General features: G+C 34.5%; 1 protein-coding gene across 1 annotated transcript in view; it reads left to right on the top strand.

The window, feature by feature from the left end:
* COL25A1 (collagen type XXV alpha 1 chain) overlaps positions 1 to 19,673 on the top strand; it is a gene marked incomplete at its 3' end in the record, with an annotated part of 303,888 nt that overhangs the window by 240,268 nt on the left and 43,947 nt on the right. The window contains exons 11-17 of the mRNA XM_081332774.1: positions 1,609 to 1,653; positions 7,447 to 7,491; positions 10,395 to 10,421; positions 11,111 to 11,155; positions 12,907 to 12,939; positions 13,071 to 13,106; positions 14,056 to 14,100. Of these exons, the coding sequence (XP_081188900.1) occupies positions 1,609 to 1,653; positions 7,447 to 7,491; positions 10,395 to 10,421; positions 11,111 to 11,155; positions 12,907 to 12,939; positions 13,071 to 13,106; positions 14,056 to 14,100 (276 nt within the window). The remainder of the gene's footprint in view (positions 1 to 1,608; positions 1,654 to 7,446; positions 7,492 to 10,394; positions 10,422 to 11,110; positions 11,156 to 12,906; positions 12,940 to 13,070; positions 13,107 to 14,055; positions 14,101 to 19,673) is intronic.

Below are 19,673 nucleotides of genomic sequence, written 5' to 3'. Positions count from 1 at the left end.
CCACATACTATAGCAGCTGTTTAGTCCGTGAGCATTATTTTATAAAGGAAGAAGAAAAATCTCAACTCCTCATCAACACAGCTTAGTTATAGAGATGAGGCAGTGTTTCCTTTTACTCTGTTAGCTAAATTTACCAGTTAAAGAGGCTGCTATAAGGTTCTGACTTGAAAACTGGTAAAATAACGAAACCAAACTCTTAAAACATAGTGGGAAATGCAGCTTAAATTTTGTTCAGCCTTTGAATAGATTGCTGCCATATGATGTAAAAAATAAAGAGAACAAAAAAAATTCTAGGTGTTGTTGAAATATGGATTTTTGATTGCTGGCCAGTATAATTTGATTTCTATAGTAACCAGAGAACTGACTTCCTGTGAATGTTTTCAATATTATTTACATTCATTAGGACTGACAATGAAAGAGTGAATTCACAATTTATGGACTGCAGCATTGCACCAGTACCAAATATGGCAGGAATAAAAAAACATTTCAAACGAATTTTCTGAAGCAGCTGCCTGACAACTTATCCTCCTCTCTCTTCATCCTTCACTAACTAAATTGTTTTGAGCACTGTTTCTTTAAAATAAAATGTTATAATTGACACTTCATAAACTGTAGGGGTTCAAGAAGTAATTAAAGGAAACTGAAATATTTGTTACTTGTAAAATAGGCAAAACCTCTGATTATAACTGGAAAGCAGTACCTTCTTTTTAAAAAAATACAAAATAAAATTATAAGATATTATCATAATAGCATAATGCAATCAGTGTGGTTTGTTTGTTTCTATTCTCTTTTCTTTAAGTTTAGTTTATATTAGATTCTACTTATATTAAAATATATAATTTTAATATATTTATTATAATTATATAAAATTATAGTAAAAATTCTTAATAAAAATTAATCTGTAATGTGACCACTTTTGGCATGCAGGCTGTATAGCTGTTCAACAGATTATAATTAAGCCTGGAATTATGGTCATAAATCATTGTGATTGTAAGTTGAGGCATCATGTGATTTCATCCAATTTTTCAATATTTTTTCCAGTGATCATTAAGTGAACTCTGTTGTCATTAAGTAAATGCTGTGTTAATTAAGAGAACAATTTTCATGGGTGATTTTCATTCATAAGTGATTTTTTTGTTTCAGATTAGACCTCAAAACCTTTCAACAAGTAGCAGCACATTGGATGGATCAAATAAACTTGATTTATTCTCTTTCATAGTATTGTTTAAAATGGGCCTGGGTGTTTGAGTTCAGTATTTTTTTTATAAAAAAGCAAGGAGCATATTGATAACATGTAGATGATAACTATATTCAAAATTAGGGGTATTTAAGTAATTCTGTAAAAATAAAATATGGAATAAAACTATGAGAAACTTTTAAATATTGAATTCAGTTTTAGCACACAAACTTTGCTTCATACTTCTGAAACAGAATACACAACAATAACGTAAAAAGGATAATTCTTTGTATTTAATTTAAAGAATAACGCTATTGAAAGCTGAATGTATAAATCAAAGTCTCATAATTTACAAAAGATAAACATCTATAGTGAATATTGCATGATCTGTTTGATAATTTTGCTAAATTCAGATATATAATTCTCTTCAGGGCTCATTTGGTGCACCTGGTATCCCAGGAACAGATGGACAACAGGTAAATTACTATTGTTTTTAGATGCAATCCTAACCTGTTTATTCAATCCTAACCTGTTTTAGATGCAATCCTAACCTGTTTATTCAATGGCTCTTACTCCCAGGATATGATTGCTATTTTACAATATTATTTTTGCAAATCCATGAAATTTAAGACATTTTGTCTAACATAAAAGCAAAAAGTAGGTCCATAGTGGCACAAGGGACAATAAACAATGTCCAACTAGAATGACTGCAATTCCAATATAATGTTCCATGTATATAAACACAAATAAAATTAATGGAGCTTAGAAAATACAGTGTTGCTCGGTGGTTTAAACTTTTATTGATGACTGGGAGGTTAGAGAGCAAAGTAAGAAAGATGAAGAACATTAAATCCCTCCTGTGGGGATGGCAATGAGGGGAGAACAGAAATCAATGCATTTGGCAGAAAGCAAAACTAGAGATCAGTTAAAATATAGCTCCATGAGAAAATAAGTGAGGGGTCTTTGGTTCTTGGTAATTCTCTTTTATCGAAAAAATAAGTGATATAGGCTTAGTGAGAATTCTTTAATGTGGCAGTTCACATTAAATTTTTCTTTGTTGTTTCACAGCTCTTTTGACTGGTAATCTGCATTAAATCTTAAACTAAACTAAGATAAATATTTCAACCCAACATTTTATATAACTAGAAAAAAAAGTCCCTCCAGTATTTCCAGTAATTTTATGTTTCTTTAAATTTCCATAATAAAATTAAGTTATTGCAACATCCACAAGGACAATCTATCCCCAACAACAATAGTTAAATCCCTTAAAATGTGTATTAGAATTTATAGCAACCAGTGTGTCATTCTTGGCTGATCAGATTGGTATTTTAATAACTTGCATCTTACATAGAGTGATTTTTAAATCATGGGCCTCATAAAACTGTATTATTGAAGATTAACTTAGCATGAATAAAAACATTTGGCACAGTAGAATTTCTATAATGAATGTACAAACTGTTGTCTTCATAGATACTACTTCTTTTTTAAATATTCATCAGTTTACATTGAAATACATGAAATAGCCTGAACTTTGTTTCTTTCACTTATTCTTTTCATCCAAAGACTTTTCACTTATATGCTTACAGTATAATAAATTAACCATGGGTGTTTCTGCAGATAGCTTTGTTCTGGTGTTGGACATTTTGCCCAAGTGATGTGTTTTAGAAATGAGAATTTATTCAATTGTTCTTAAGCTTGATGATGCCAAAATAATGAAATGTGCATTATGATGCCATCATTTGTGCTATTTTGCATACTTGCTTTGCAATATTGTAACACGATGTCATGATGCCTGTCTTCCTTAATGAATGCCTACAGATAAAGAATCTGTTATTTTCTTTGCTTATTCTGGGCAGTGGCTACTGGAGGGGATGCATTCTGGTCTGAACAGACTCAGCCACGCTTTCAACTGGCCAACTCCAAATCAAAAAAATGTTAGGGAAAGCCAATCCAAAAATGCTAGGGAATTTCTGGAATCTTGGTATTCAGACAAAACAGCCATCAACAGATAGAGATACCTAGAACTAAACCATATTTACAAACCATTCAAAAGAGACAACAAAAAACTAAGAAGGAAACAAAAAGACCATAATACATCCCCTCCAGCAGCCAACACCACCATAAGAAGGGATTAACACCAGACAAACAATCAAAATAATAATACTCCAATCAAGGAACTAACAAGAAGAAAGCCACACCCCAACCAACATTGGCATGATGAGCTACTGTTTACTACTGTATAGCAATCCCCACACTCATCAGCACTGTTGAGTGTTGTCTAGTTGGGTAATGAAATGGCTGCAAGCAAACAACCAGGTACAGAGAGCACCAATGACTCAATTAGTTGTTTCCTCCTATGAACATTTTTCAGTGTTAATTCTGCTTTCTGTGACCTATAACTGGATTTCTATGGACAATTTGAAACTTTAAACTTTCTCAACTCAAATCTCAAATTTCCTTATGAGTTTGTGGTTAAAAATTAATTAGATGTTCGGATGCATAGGAGTATATATTAAAATCCTTTGGGTTTTGTTTTGGTTTGGCTTCGGGTTTGTTTTTTTTGCCAAGTAAGCTATATGTTTGTACATTAAACTAAGGGAGAGCTTATACTGACAAAAAAAAAATAGTAATGTGTTCCCACAGGTGTTTTTTTTCAAATCTTAGACTTCTGTGTTTGGTAGCAGCTTTCCCTTTCTAAGACATTGCTTTGCTGTTATTTAATTGTTTAATCTTTCAGATAGGATGGAAAGTTAAATTTCTGCCAGTTTCATGACATATGTGATATTATTATGCAGGATGTAATGCCAGATGAAGCGGAAATAAGTTTACTTCCATTGTGCATTATGGATGCTGCTGCTGTGCATTCTCACATTAGAATTTTCCTTTTGAGGAATCTGTAGTTCTTTCAAAATAAGATTCTGTAAACCAAAACAGAACAAAGCTCAGGAATGCTTGGTTCTGTATTTCTAAACATCTCCATGTATATTTGCTAATATTCACTGTAGATTAGAATACTCAGAAATTGCACTTGGAAGATTAAATTAAAAAGCTCAGTATTCTTCAAGATTCTTGAGCATTCCTATGAAATTTAACAAATTGATCTCTAATGAACAATGGTTACTAAATTTATGATATGATTGAAATGATGCCTTTATGTCAGTTTACTATATGTTTCAGAGTACGTAGATTAAAGTATTTTAGTACAGAAAAAGATGTAGACATGAAAACAAAAATTTGATATTGCTTAATATCAAAAATTATTTGCATTTAGCTAAAAAATTATTTGCATTGTTTTACATAGATGTACATTGCCCAGTACTCTATACAGTAGATGTATTTAAGTATGATCCAACCTTAACGTGTGTGTAACATAAATTTTGACTTACTATTAAAATAATGCACATTGGCAAGGCAAATTCTAAAATTGATGCACATCACAATAAATCATTATGCTGGTTAATGTAGCACACAGGATTAACATGCTTTATTCAAATGAGGTTGGACCAGTCTTTTTCTCTTTGTTTTGATTATCTCATAAAACTGTTGTGAGAGAAAGATGACCAAGTGCATCAATTAGTCATAAATAAACTCATGCATATGAAAAATATAGTTGCTATTGGGTTCCATCTATAACCATACTAATGTGTTCATTTTGTGCATCGTTTTGACAATTGCCCAGAAAAGATCTTGCTGCTGTCTTGTTTTGCCCTACAGTCATGGAACTGATTCCTATTAAGTCACAATGAAATGCAACAGAAAAAAAAATCACAACTAGAAAATTTTTAGTCATTTTAGTCATTTAGAAATTTAAATTAGCTAAACCTACCTGCAACATTTCTCTTGTATCAGATTAATAAGTGGGATTGGATCTCACTCCAGTGGGATTGGCCTGCCCCCACCTGTGCCAGCAGAATGGGCATGCTGCAGACTCCATCAGTCAAATTCCAGCAGGTGGGGTCCAGGAGAAGAGCCTTGGCTCTTCTGCCATGGCTCTTTCCCTTTGGAACATCACCTTCCCCCAGGTGAGATTCGCTCTCACCCTTCTGATCTTCCATGAGCCTTGAAAACATGGCTCTGCCAACTAGCCTGGAGCCCCAAAGGGGACGTGGTACTTTGGAGGTAGCTAATGGAGTACATAGCACCCCACTTCCCCCTACATGGATCTTGCTCCCTCCCTCCCCATTGTTTTAATTGAAATTATGACTATAGTTATGGATATTTCCTTTTTTATTGTTTCATTGACTTTTTTTGTTTGTAAGCCACCCAGAGGTGAGATGGGTAACAAATATGTCTAATAAAACAAACAAACAAATAAATAAATAAATACTATGGCTATTTCCATTCTTTTGACTTAGATTTATAGGATTGTATTGTTTAAATCTACTAATACTTTTCATTGCTTATTTCCTAATTTTTAGCAAAGAATATGTGTTTCTTTATGTGGTATTTCTGCAGTAGACATGCTCTTTTTCCCCTTCCCTAGAAGAGATCTTCACTTTTTTTTCTTTGAAATGAGTATTTACATAAAGGGGTTATTCATAAAGTGGGTTATTGAATTTTCAAATCCAAAGGTAGAAAACATCACTGCCTTTAGTTTGTACAGAAAGTTCCCAAGCAGGTTTTGTGAGCATTCAGAACATTGCTAAAAAAATACGTATTACTTACTTAACTTGCCAGATGGACAAAAAAGCTTTTCAGCCTTAGAAAAAATAATTTAAGGTATCAGGCAGGTAATAAGGGAGAGGAAAAGTATATTGAAAATTTCTCATTCAGCTCTGGCTCAGAATGTGAGGAACATATCTAAAAGACCACTTTTCATTATCCCTGTCTTGCTCACAGAACTTAGAAGAAATCTTGTGTTTTGGGGTGTTTTTTACTTGTAATACAAATTACAAATAAATTGGTATAAATTAGTAGAACGCTATGCATCTTCCTTTTTTCATCAAGAAAGCCTTCCACTTTCCTAAAAGTTGAACTAACAAATATCTTCCATCTGTATTTGGAAATATGATAAAATCCTGTTTTATCAAGTGAAGAAGGGAAAATGTGCTTCAAATTGAGTTTGAAAGTTATGAACGCATCCACTGTACTGTGTTTGTTTATAGCAACAGTACAGAAGTGGATTGCCATTGCTTTTTTCCATGATATTTTCAAGGTCTATAGTTTACTTATTTTCTGGAGGTGGGATGGGGGGGATTCTGTTACAAAAATAGTGATTAGGCCCATACTTGCTTAGCTTCTTTCTCCATTCATGTTCAATCATATATGCCCGATACACAATATTTTTAATAAGACTGATGAAAACATATAACACGCTTTGGCCTGTTAGCCTTTGAATGGTTCTTCTGACTCTGAGCCAACAGATTTTGTAACATAGCAGGATTGTCATCGATTCTGGTAGGAGAAGTATCAATAGGATATCCTTCACTAGGTCATATGGATGTAAGTTCTCCTGCTGTTCTTTATGATATTTACTGTATAATCAACTTTGGAGCGATATATTGTGTCAAGAGAACTGCCACAAGAATTCACAGTGTCTATTTTTCAGAAGTGTAGATTTCAGCCATAAGCACCTTCATTCAGGTTTATAGGCTTGGGGGGAAAAAACCCTGTCCTGCCCAATAGAGGACTTCAAGGGATCTAGTTAAAAAAAGGTCTAAGCTTTGGCAAAATAAAGTATTTTCAGAACCTTGGAAAGCTCCACACAGGAAGTACAAAATTAGGTTGAATCTAAGATGATAACAGGACTACATTTTCATATGGGAAATTATATTGGGGGTTTGCCTCACTCAGGCTAAACTAATTCATCATACTCTGAATCCTTACTCTTGTGGGAATATGACAACTATTTGGGAATTCTGTAAGTTGAGTTTCAAGTATTTGGAAAATACCTAATTTGGGGAGGGCTGCTTTACTTAAGTCTATCAAAAATATCTCAAAGGAGTAAGCAGTTTACATACTGTTGCATGACATTTTGATGACCCTAATAAAGATATTTTCCAACTGTGGATTTTGTACTTTAAAGTGGGTTATTTCTGAGACATCAGCTCAGATACTCCCAAGACTATGGCATTTAATAAGCCATAGTTTAATTCTTTATATTAATCAACCACTCTTTGAAAAATAATAAAGGAAATTTTTAAATGAAACATATACATTTTCATTTCTGTTTTTATTGCAACACTTATAGTACTTTTGAACTGATCACTTGGGCATGAAATTTGCTGATCCAGTTCAATTTAATTTACTTTTTTATGTCATTATTTCAGGGAGAACCTGGTGCAATGGGAGAAAGAGGAGTCGCTGGGCTTAAGGTTAGTAGATAAAATTCTGGCTAGTAATTTTTCACACTATACATGATTTTTTTTGCAGCTCTTTTGAGAGTCATCTTTTTGTAGCAGAATAGTTTGTGACTTATTACATTCATCAGTGGAGCTCATAGGGAGTAGAACAACGATTGTCAATAAGCAAACCCAGCTATTTGTTGTTGTAAAATATACTTTACTTATATCAAAAGAAGATATGAGGTGTATTATCTATTCCTATAAGATTCTTCTGTACTACTATAGTTGTGCTTGGAGTGCCAAAGCACTTATGGGTTGATTGAGTGGTAACATCACCATTGTCTGCAGATGCCCAATTGGGGTTCCTTTCATGTTCCTGTTAAGTTGCCCACTGAAGTGGTACCCATTTATCTTTCAAATAGCTGGGTCGGCAGGAGTTGGAGCATGTGATGGGAGCTCACCTCATCCTGTGGTAGCAACTAGGTCTTGAACACGAGCCTGCTAGTCATTAACCCAGTATCCTAACCTTGTGAGCCACCACACTCCCTAGATTCTTCTCTAGTCATGTATGATTTAAATAACGAACCTTTTCTGTAGATGGAGCTCACATCTTTACAGAAGGTTGACCTTTGATGAAAAGGATCATTCATTTTCCTAGTTCTCCACCCAAAGACGTCTTTTGCAAAATTTAAATGTTTCCATATTATACATTAACTGGTTTTGTAATTATTGAGGGAAATATGGCTGAATGAGTTTTAAGTCAGTTTCTGAGAAACCATATTTTGATCCTGATTAGCAATACAATTCTTCCTCTCAGTTTTCAATTTAAGAAGGTCTCAAGGGCCAGGACTGAAAAGGATGCACATATCTTAACCCTGAAGAACTGCTTATAATCAAAATACTAACCTACATACAGTAGACAGAGAATATGTCCTGATGCAAAGCAGATATATATGTTCTAGCCTTATTAACTGCCAAATGTCCTAACTTACATAAGGTAGTTGGTTTTTTAAAGCTATTAGAAGAGATTTCTCTAACTGAAGAAGTATGTATTTGAACCACTGTCCAAATCCCATTATAAAGATCAAGAAGAAAAAGAAGAGTCTTGACTTTTTCTTAAAAGCTGTATCTGGCAAATAGAGTAGTCACACAGATTACATAGTAATGCTTGCAAATTTCCCTACTTACATAATGTTTAAGTTGTAGTAATAATTTGTAATTTTGTATACAATAATATTTAAGAAAATATAATTAATAATCGTATTACTAATGTAATTTGTCACATCGGTGATAAATCTGCCTTCATGAAGCTATTCTCTCATTCTTTAAACATATGGGATCAAAATTTGCAGAGCATCATGGATTCCTTAAATATGGTGGTGAATCAACACAGTCTAATCAAGAAAAAATGACTCTAAATATATCAGAAGTTCTATCACTAATATATAAATGCTCTTAGATTTAATGGTCTATATTTTTTGATTACATTGGTCATGCTAATGTGTTTTTAGCATGCAATCCTGGGTCACAACAGAATTTGGATCTCATATGAATGGGTCAAGATCTTAAAATGATCATTTTGTTCTTTATATATAAGGAAAGAACACAGGCCTTTGGCGAGCACTCATTTCTCATTTTAGAGTTTCACTGATGACAGTTAATACCAAATTAGTTTCTCTATTGTTATATTTTAGAAGTGCAAGAAACCAATAATCAGACAAGTTTGAATGAACTATATAGAGGCAAAGTTAAAACAAGATGAATTGCCTAAGTCCATGGTGGCGAACCTATGGCACACATGCCACAGGTGGCACGCAGAGCCCTCTCTGTGGGCACACATGCCATTGCCCCACTCCTAGGCCTTCAGCTGGGTTTTATAAAACCTTTTCGCTTTAAGCCTCTGCTGCCGTGTGCAAAAAAAAAAAGGTTCAATCAATCAATCAGTTTCAACTTCTCTTGGGAAAAAAAGATCTGACAAAGTTGGAATTGATTGATTGAACTTTTTAGTCCCACCCAGTCTGCTGTTACCACCGCAGCCACGCCCACCTAATGAGCTACACCCACCTAGTGGGCCACACCCACTCGGCACCAGACAATACATAAGTGGGTTTTGGGTTGCAGTTTAGGCACTTGGTCTCTAAAAGTTTCACTATCACTGGCCAAAGTCATAATCAGAGTATTTAAAGATGCTTTCCAATCTGTAAGCATTATGAATAGAAGAGTAAATTCAAGGTGTCTTTTGATGGAGTGTGAGAATACATCTGCAAGATACTAAAAAGTCAAAACAAAGCCATTAATTATTCAAGATTATAGTTTTCCAACCTGTAGGAGAAGGAGTGGCAGAAAAATGGGGTGGAATTAAAAGAGGAATCAGCCTAGAGACTCTATGTCAGCAGTCTCCAATCTTTCTGGCTTGGTGTCCCAGTGGGGGAGGGGGGAGAGGCAATTTTTGTCTGCAAGTGGCAGAAGGGCGCATGAAGCTCACATAAAGGGAGCTTCACATGAGAGAGTAAGCAGCTGCCACTTGATGAGGGGAGCTTCATATGCAAAGAGTAAGCAGCCACTGCTTGCATAAGGGGAGCTTTGTGCACATGCACACGCTTGCCAACTGCACAGCCCAGTTCCGAACAGGCTGCGACCTGGAATTGGAGACCCCTGTTCTACGTAGTCACAAGAAGTCCTCTGCTTTGTAAGTTTTAAAATACTAAGTAAGCTACACATGGATAAAAAATATTTTAACCAACCAAAAGGTTGCATAAAAATATATTACAGTAATGTAGCCCAAATATTTTATTTGAATCAGTGTCATAATTACAATCTTTATCCTTAAATCTACATTTATTAAATAGATACAATGGTCATACATAAAGGTCTGATAGATCTGCATGAATGTCCTTTGAGAACAATAAATGCATTATTTCTGTTTCAATTAGGGTGATCCTGGACAACAGGGAGAAAAGGTATTACATATATACTTAGTTGTGCAACTAAAGCTTACCATTTAATTGTAATTGTATAGCTGATGCTATTGAGGCCTAAAGTTTCAGGAAGTTGCCAGCTCAGATGTCTACATTTTTGGGGATTTATGAAACTCTGTAAAGGAAAAACAATGTTGAAAATAGCTAACTAATATTATTAGATTTTTTTCTGATAAAAAATGAGTTTTTATTATTTGCCAATAGAAAAATGAGGAGATATGGGATGAAAAGAGTTTTCTTGGAATATTAAAAACATTCATTCATTCATTCATTCATTCATTCATTCACTCTTTCCCTTTCCACTCTTTCCCCTTTTTCACTTCCTATTTTTTTCTTGTTTATATTAGTCTTGGTTTGTATTACGGTACCTTTTTATCTTTGTAATTTTAAATTTCAATAAATATGATTGTAAAAAAAAATCTTAAGCAAAAACCAAGTTTGATGTGACAGGAAGACAGGCCAGAGCCAGTACAGACTTAGACTGAAATATTGCCTGATTTTTCTAATATATCACTTCTTTCTTCCATTACTCTGTCACTCTTTTTGTTCATTTCCTTGGTCTAATTTTATAGTTTTCTTCAAAACTGTAAATAGAAATAAATTTAGGATGCTTTTAATAGAAAGCAACTGGTAAAAGAAAAAAATTTAAAAGAACTTATTCTGATATTTAGGGTGATGCTGGAGAAAGTGGTCCCAAAGGTCACCCTGGAGAAAAGGTACAATTTATAGAGAAGGTCACTAAGTACATTTAAATTTAGGTTAAAAACAATAGAGATACATTTTTCTAAAAAAAAATAATTATAATTTTAATGATAAAATTTAATAAACTGATATATTCAAAATTATAATTTGTAGTTCCAGTATATATGCATACATGTTTATTTTTATAGTTTTTGCAAGACATAGTCAAGAGGATTTGTTTTATAAATATGAATCATTTGGTTTTGTTTTTAGCAACTATAATCTTGGTGTTATCATATTATTTGTGATAACTAATTAGACTGATGTCATCCATATAAACTTCATTATAATATTGCTGAAAAGGGACAATTTATTAGGATTTTTTTCAGAGTGAGCTTTATTTTCACTATTACACAAAACCTGATTCCTACTGTGAGAGGCTTTTATTTTTTATTATAATATTTCTTCTGCAAAATGTTAGTAATTACCATGACATCTCCTGGTCTGTGGAATCTCCTCCCCAGATTTCTTTGTATTATGATATTTAAATATTTCTTGTAAAGTTGGTAAGTCTGCTCTGAGCTTCAGGCAACTGTTTCAAACTGAAATGGGCATTATGAGCTCAAAACAGTTTGAACACAAGACATTTAGCACATTTTTTTCCTTTCTCCTTCAGTCAACAGTATAAAAAATTGAGGGAACAAATCCCTTAGATCATATAGAATGGCTGAAGCCTGTTTTGTGTAACTGTTGAATCCAGAATTTTCTGCTTTGGCTTTCCTGGTTTTCTTGTTCTGTTTCAGAAGACTTATATGTGGACAAACACCACATATTACTCATGAATTCTAATTTGACTGTATGCAACTTACATTTATAGAGCTTTCCTTCCCACACTTGAAATACTAAATTTTAACCAAATACACAGGAGATTCAAAGGTGAAACTTAGTAGGAATACATTGCCAATTCTCACATTCCTACACAGGTCATAAAATATTCCACCCTGAAAGCTGGTAGAGCTTTGGAAATGGTAGATGATTCAGCAAGCTGCTCTTCCTCAACTAGAAACAGTTAAAATCAAAGTTTCTATTCCTCCTTGACCCACAAACGTTTATAAAATAATAAGCCAATTTAAAGTGCTTTCTTGATGTCTTATGGGCTAATACTTTATCAGTTTGTATTTTTATTTGCAAATCCCACAATATTTTAACATGCTCATTTTGGATTACTTTTTCTATACGGTATGTTTCCACCAAATTTTTTTTATTAATGGCACATATTAATTTTTACAAATGTTATTTTGGCGACTGTGTTATGTTGCTGTTCATAGTCAGTTTTGTGTAATCTTTTTTACACAAGTTGGATATATGGTCTCCTGTTCCTTCTGCTTTGCACAATTTGCACTTTGAATCATTGGATGATTTTTCAGATCTGGTCTTGATTGCATTAGCTTGCTCTTGAGCAGCCAAAATCAAGCCTTCAGTTTCCAGTGTACAAGTCATGGCCAGGTTTTATCTGTATCCACTTTCCCTCAATCTTTTATAAAAATTGACCATGTAATACTTTTCCTTGCCAGCATTCTGTTCTGGTTTTTATTTCATTAGTTCAATATTCATGCTTTGTTTCTTGAACATTCAGTAAGTTCCAGTTTTTAATATCCATCAATGCTTGTTCTTGGCTGCCTTTTATGTAATCAGCCAATGTATGCTTTTCTTCTTCAGTAGTTTTTTTTTTACTTAAAGTAAACCTCTGCCTCCGTTAATTACTATCATTATTATTATTATGCAGGGTGATCCTGGATCTTCTGCTGCTGGAATTAAGGTAATATGAGTAACAAGAACTTTTTCATATGTATGCCAAAATTAATTTTTCTGTATTTTCTTTCTTATCTTGAAGTTAATGCCATCCTTTAATTTTAATCTTCTGCTTTATCACTTGTTTCTTTGTTTTAGGGAGAACCTGGACAATCGGGTAGACCAGGACAAAAGGTAATGTGTTCAAGTAAATAATATTGGTTTCCTAGATGTATTTGAAATCTGATTTGTCAAGAAGTGTATTATATGAAAAATGACACTGTACTTTCCAATAAACTGAAACTTTGACCCACTATATTAAATGGGAAGGTATTTTAAGTAGCAGATATAAAGTAAGAAGTAGCGGGAACATACTGAACATATTTTGATTTGTGCAATATTTTCCTACTATTTACATCAGGGGGGGGCTGTGTGGAGAGAGTTTCCTCCTTTAAATTTCTGGGAGTCTACCTCTGTGAAGATCTTACCTGGAAAGTTAATACAACCCAGGTGGCCAGAAAGGCCCAACAGAGACTCCACTTCCTCAGGGTCTTGCAGAAGAACAGGGTAGAACAACGGCTAATGACCCTCTTTTCCCGATCTACTATAGAGAGCGTCCTCTCGTACTGTATTGTGGTTTGGTATGCTGGTCTGACAGCCATGGATAGGAAAGTATTACAAAGGGTGGTGAGCACAGCACAAGATATTGTGGGCTGTCCCCTGACACCACTGGATGAAATTGCCAGGGCTCGCTGCCTTGGAAGAGTGAGGAAAATTCTCAGGGATGACTCACACCCTGGACGGTATCTCTTTACTCTCCTACCATCGGGTAGGAGATATAGGAGTATAGCCAGCCGTACCAACAGGCTGAAGAACAGCTTTTATCCATGGGCTGTTAGGCTCTTGAACGGGAAATAATTTTATAAACTTTATGTATGTTTGACTTGCGAGGCCGGTGTGTTGTGCAATTAGCTCACATGGTGTAATAAGATGAAGGGTTTGTCATCACTGTGAGTTGGGGGTGGGGGTACAAAGGGAGGCTCAGCCAATCTCAATGTATACATGGTTGTACTTTGACAATAAAGGTTCATTCATTCATTCATTGTAACATTCTATTACAATACAATATAATTTAATTTGGTAGGGTGAACCTGGACTTCCTGGACTTCCTGGGTTACCTGGAATTAAGGTAAATATACATATATTATCTATATCAATGCTGGCAAGAGAATTGTAGGAGTTGCAATCCACCCGTCTTAGAAATTTCCAAGGTTGAGAAACATTGATCTATACAGTTTTATTATAAATATGGGACATGTATAATTAACATGCAGTTTGGACCACTGTTAACATATCTGAAACCTTTTCTTCTGTACATTAAGATCACCACTTGGTATCAACCATACTTGGAGAAGTGAAAGGGTAGCTAAGTTTCTTATTTTGTGTAATCTATAGCCAGTGAGCTACATATAGTTCTTTCCCCTTTTTGTTTATAACCTATAGAGTTCTGCAAGATTGGACCATTTAAATTTAACAGTGCAATTTTATGTTCTTCAGTTGAAAAAAATGGGTGAATTATCTTCACCTCTATAAATTTTTTAAAAGCACTCTTTTACAAATGTGAAAAGGCAGTTAGCATCATTGCAAGTTTCAGGGGAAAAATGGTTAATAAAAGCATGATCTCCAGATGCAAATTGAACTGCCTACTATATACTGCAGAAAACCTTCGCCAATACTAACAATAATGGACTCTAATCGTTGACAGTCTTATCTCCCTTGCTTCCTGGTATATGTTCATTGAGAGAAAGTACATCTACTAATTCTACAGGGTAGATAAAGGTGCTGAGAAGACCTTTTCTGTATCCTTATTGATTATGCCTCTGCCACTGTTGTGATATAGAACTAAGTTCTCCACCCAGAACTAACCATATACACAAATTGGCAAGCAGTACTGGTCTTGCAGTAATAGTGTATTGTACTCCTGGCTGCAAGCAACCTCCAAAAATCTTGCTTTTGATTTCTGGACCAGCTCCAGTTTTCAACATAGCTGCAACCAGAGAACACTTCATCTTTATTGCATTGAAACACCAGTACAAAATAAAACTTCATAGTATGAAACAGGTTAATCTGGCAAAACCTAGTTTTATTCCAAACATGCTTGTACTGTTCTGTCATGCTAGGTTCTAGCAAACCTGCTAGACTATAGACTATTGTCTACATCCCATTAACTTGGAAATACATGCAACATGTTGACACATTATTCTATATGGATCTTTGGTTATTCGGGTTTTATTCTATATCTCTATATACCATCAGTCTCTCTTGCTCAAATTACTCTTCCTACAAAGAAACACAAGTATGCACACATAAACATCCACAGAGCTTTCCTCTTTCTACTAGAAACAGCAACAAAGAAAGGAGGGAGGACCAAAATAGAGGGTAAAATTAAGAAAAGAGGTATTATAAAAAGATTAAATTTAGTAGTAAAGCAGTTCTTTCCAAGTAGCAGCTCATTTTCAAGGCATCCCTCTTTCAGCTGAACTATCTAGTCTTTTCCATTTTGGGACCATTCCTTCTTTTCTATTCTTATCAGCTGATTTGAGATGATCCCCCAAATATTTATCCTGGTAAATATGCCATACATTAGTAAGAATCAATAAGAACTTGAAGAATATTTTCACTGTATTTGCCTGAGAAAAGAGTGTGACTTCCCATCCGCTTTGGAAAAAAATCATAGTTACCCATTAAAGAAATATCAAAACGCACTTTTCTGTATTCTTGGCTTTTGAAGATTAAGGCCTCTGAATCCATAAGAGCACCAATCAAATCACATAGGATATCTCTTTGTTTTCTCTTTGCTGTTGCATTGCAGAGGTACGCACTATATTTGATTAATATTACAGAACAAGTCAATCTGATGGGAAGATCCATGATGTAAAAGTAATAGCAGTTAGACTTATATACCACTTCATAGTGCTTTACAGCCCTCTAAGCCATTTACAGAGTCAGCATTTTGCCCTCAACAATCTGGGTCCTTATTTTACCAATCTTGGAAGGATGGAAGGCTGAGTCAACCTTGAGCCAGTGAGGACCCTTGGCAGTCAGCAGAATTAGCCTGCAATACAGCATTCTAACCACTGCACCACCACGGCTGTTATGGTGTAGAAAGATTCAGTTGAAGTTAAGGTAGTAAAAAGATAGAAATCTGTTCTTTACTGAAATAAACACTTAGTATGTCTAGCTTTACCTAGAACTACCAATAATTAAATGCAAAACCAATAATTAAATGCATCAAAAATTGTTTTCTTTGTTTCACCTCCTCTGGTTCTCGGGTCCTTCTATCTCGTTTAGTGTTTATGGGGGTTGTAGTTTCCTATGCAAGGCTGGTGTACAGTTGGGAGGTCTTATCCTCAAAATATTATTCCAGATAATATTTGAAGAACAAACGGCAATTGTGGCCATGAGGGTCTTTGTACAGGTTTCTGGACTGGGAAGAACTTTTGAGAGTCACTCATGTGTTGGTTACCTGTGAACTGGATTATGGAAATCTGATGGGTAGATCCATGTTCTAAGTGGGGTTGCTCTTGAAAACCATTAGCAAGCTACAGCTATCTTGAACGCAGCAACACAGGCAGTGATGGGTGTGTTGTGGTATGAGCATGTTTCCCCACTGTTTTTCCAGCTGCACTGGTTGCCATTTGGGTTCTGGGTGCTGGTTATCACCTACAATGCTGTGCATGGCAAAGGGCCTCATATTTCTCCATGTTTCCACCTGCCTGGTCTTATCAACTCAAGTGGGCATGCTCCAGATCTCTTAATTAGGTCGTGGCATGTTATAAAACGTAAGAGCCATGCTTAAATTCATGTCCACCTGGAGATCTGTACTGCTTTCACCTTTCTGACCTTTTGTAAACTGGCTGTTTTCTCAGGCCCTGAGCTAGTATGGGGGATGAGCCCCTTTATTGAACAATTGGCTTTTTGGTTTAGGAATTCTGATCATCTGTCTTCTTTTTCTTCTTAATATATTTTGTTTCGTTTTAATTTATTACCTATAAACTGCTCAGATTTGCTACAGAGCTGGGCAGCTTCCAAACTGAATAAATAAATAAACCAACAAGCAAAATTTGTCACTAAGGTGGATGTATTGGTGGTTTCATAGTAATATGGTGATTCAGTGTGGCAACTTTGGTTATTGCTCTTGTATCCCCTCCCCCACTATGGAGTTTTCACGGTGTACTAGAAGTTAAACCTAAAGCCTAGCTTTGTACAGGAGAATTTAAGGACTAACTATTTGTTTCAGGGATCATTTCAAATTTGCCAACTCTATCTGGAAAATAGGAATTGATCTCACATTCCAAAAATATTACTGTTGTGAATATAATTGTCAGCTAACAAAATCCAACATTTCCCAATAAGTAACCCTTTGGACAGAATGAAAACTTAGAATTCCCATCTCCACGAAGAGTCATGATTTTTTGTCACATAAACATACACAGGATGGAATCCTTCCATTCTGATGATAGAAAATTTTTAGACTTTTTAAAGGGCAAATTCAAAGAGCATTGTGGAAAAACCTGAGAAAAGCCACCTCTGATTGTGGTTCAGATTTCCCAGGAATCTGGCAATTCATTAATTGAGATAGAGGGAACATATTTTTTGAGGAAATTCTAGTTGTAGAAGGTGGATGAAAAATATTTCTTCAAGAAAGTTAATCTTTTTCTTTACTGTGTGGTGCTACAATATCTTTTTATTTTCTATTAAAAAAACCAGAGATTTTTATGCTTATCTTCAGAAAGGAAACAATGTATCTTTTGTGGTGGAACCACTGATTGAGGGGGTCAGGGGGACCAAAAGATACATTCCAATTTAGGGTCCATTTGGGGATTTGAGATCAAATCCTTAGATCTATATTGCCATTTCCCAAGGAAAGCAGACATCTGGCAAGATTCTTATAATACAAGTGATCAACAATAAATTATCTGTTGTGCCTAGCCATGAGTGATTCTGATTGCTCACATTTGACACTTTAGAACTCTGTAATGTTTTTCTATCACAAATAGGGCCAATTGTGATTTGTAGCAAAAGTATATGGTAGTCTCAAAGAACATTTTCTTTTATAAACTATTTTTATACAATCAACCTTCTTTTCCCTGTAAACTGAATAGCTCTATAGTTGATTTTCATTATTGAATAATAACATTTTTTAAAAGTTAAAAATGTTTTTAGGGATAATTTCTAGATTAAGATAGAAAATCATAATCTAGTCCATTTGATAAGAAGTTGAGGTTTTTTTTAAATATATCATAGTAACTTGAAGAAGGATATTGATACCTCGGATTATACTTTGGTTTGACTTTGATTTTTTTTAAAAAAGCAACAGTTTCCAATAGAATAAGGAATGAGGAGAGATATTTACAGTATTTGCATGTATTTATAGACTTGTATAAACATAAATAGTATTCTGTGTAAAGCTGGCATCAATGAGTATGGACCGCTGCAGAGGTTGAGATATGGAGAATTAATGAAAATGGAACATGGGTGTGATTTTTGATGTACCAGTATTTTGAGTGCGCATATTATGTTTCTAGGATATCAACTGGCTCAAGGCATTCTGAAACTGAAGACGTTTTCAAAAGCTCACAGTACAAAGTAGTTTTGATCACACAATCCATTTTTATTTCTTATCCTTGAAATCATGATTAAACAGATTAGAGAACAAAGTAACCACTGAGTTGGCTTTATGGTAGATTAAGTCTGTGCGTACTCAAGAAGTTTGAACCTTTCAAACAGACTGCTGAAGGCTTCATTATTCCTTCCATGATAAGTATGATTGTTGTTTCCATTAATGATTAGAAAAACATTACAAGGATACATTTGAAAACCATTCACAGTTTTGTATACAATTTGCAGTGTATATCATAATTATTTCTTCTCTTACCCATTTTGTTCTTTCTTTTGCAGTTTACTTTTTTCAGTGATATGCCTTTATACCATGTGTGAATACAGTTTTCTATTCCTAGCTGTTGAAGAGCTGCCATTGTACTCATGTCAAGGAAATGCTTTTCATACTAATTTTATTTATGCAGTGCTGTGACCAGCAAGAAGATAGATTTATTTTTTCATTATATATGAAAAATGATGAAATCTGTTTTCTTAGTAATGCCAATAATTCCATATAGTATATTACCAAACATTTCTTTTAATTAAAAGGGAAATCTTCTTAAAACATATGTGGTAATGATTATTTATTTTAATTTATAAGATGTACTATAGGCAAATGTAATTCCTAGTTGCCTGGTATTTGCATTAAGAGAATAAAACTAAGGCACTAGTTAATTCAACAGGTACTAATATATGCTGAAGAAAATCAGGATAAGCAGAAAAAATCTTAGGAGTGCAAGAATACCTAAAAGCTACAAAAATTGGATTGGGATTATGACAATAAGTAAAAATAAGATAAAAGATAGACCTCCTGGGGGGAGAAAATGGTAAGCAAGTAACAGGGATGGGAAGAGGGCTGGGACTCCTAAACTTTGGTTTAGTCTCTCTCTAAATGGGAATTCTTGAATAAACTTAATCAAAACAATTGACAAAAATGAGGGAAGAGCAATTTGAGTTAAGAAAAAAAATTATAGGGACTAGTTGGCTACCCTGAAGCTTTCAATGATGTACCAGTAAGAAACACAGTTGGACCAGAAAGCTTTGGGGACAGTTATGTATGGTCTGTGTAGCAGTATACAACAGCTAAGCACTGTCTGCTAT

This window comes from Vipera berus (genome assembly GCF_964194415.1).
Source record: "Vipera berus genome assembly, chromosome: 7".
Taxonomy (NCBI): domain Eukaryota; kingdom Metazoa; phylum Chordata; class Lepidosauria; order Squamata; family Viperidae; genus Vipera; species Vipera berus.
Note: the sequence above shows the minus strand (reverse complement) of the source record. Positions and strands in the feature narration are given on the sequence as shown.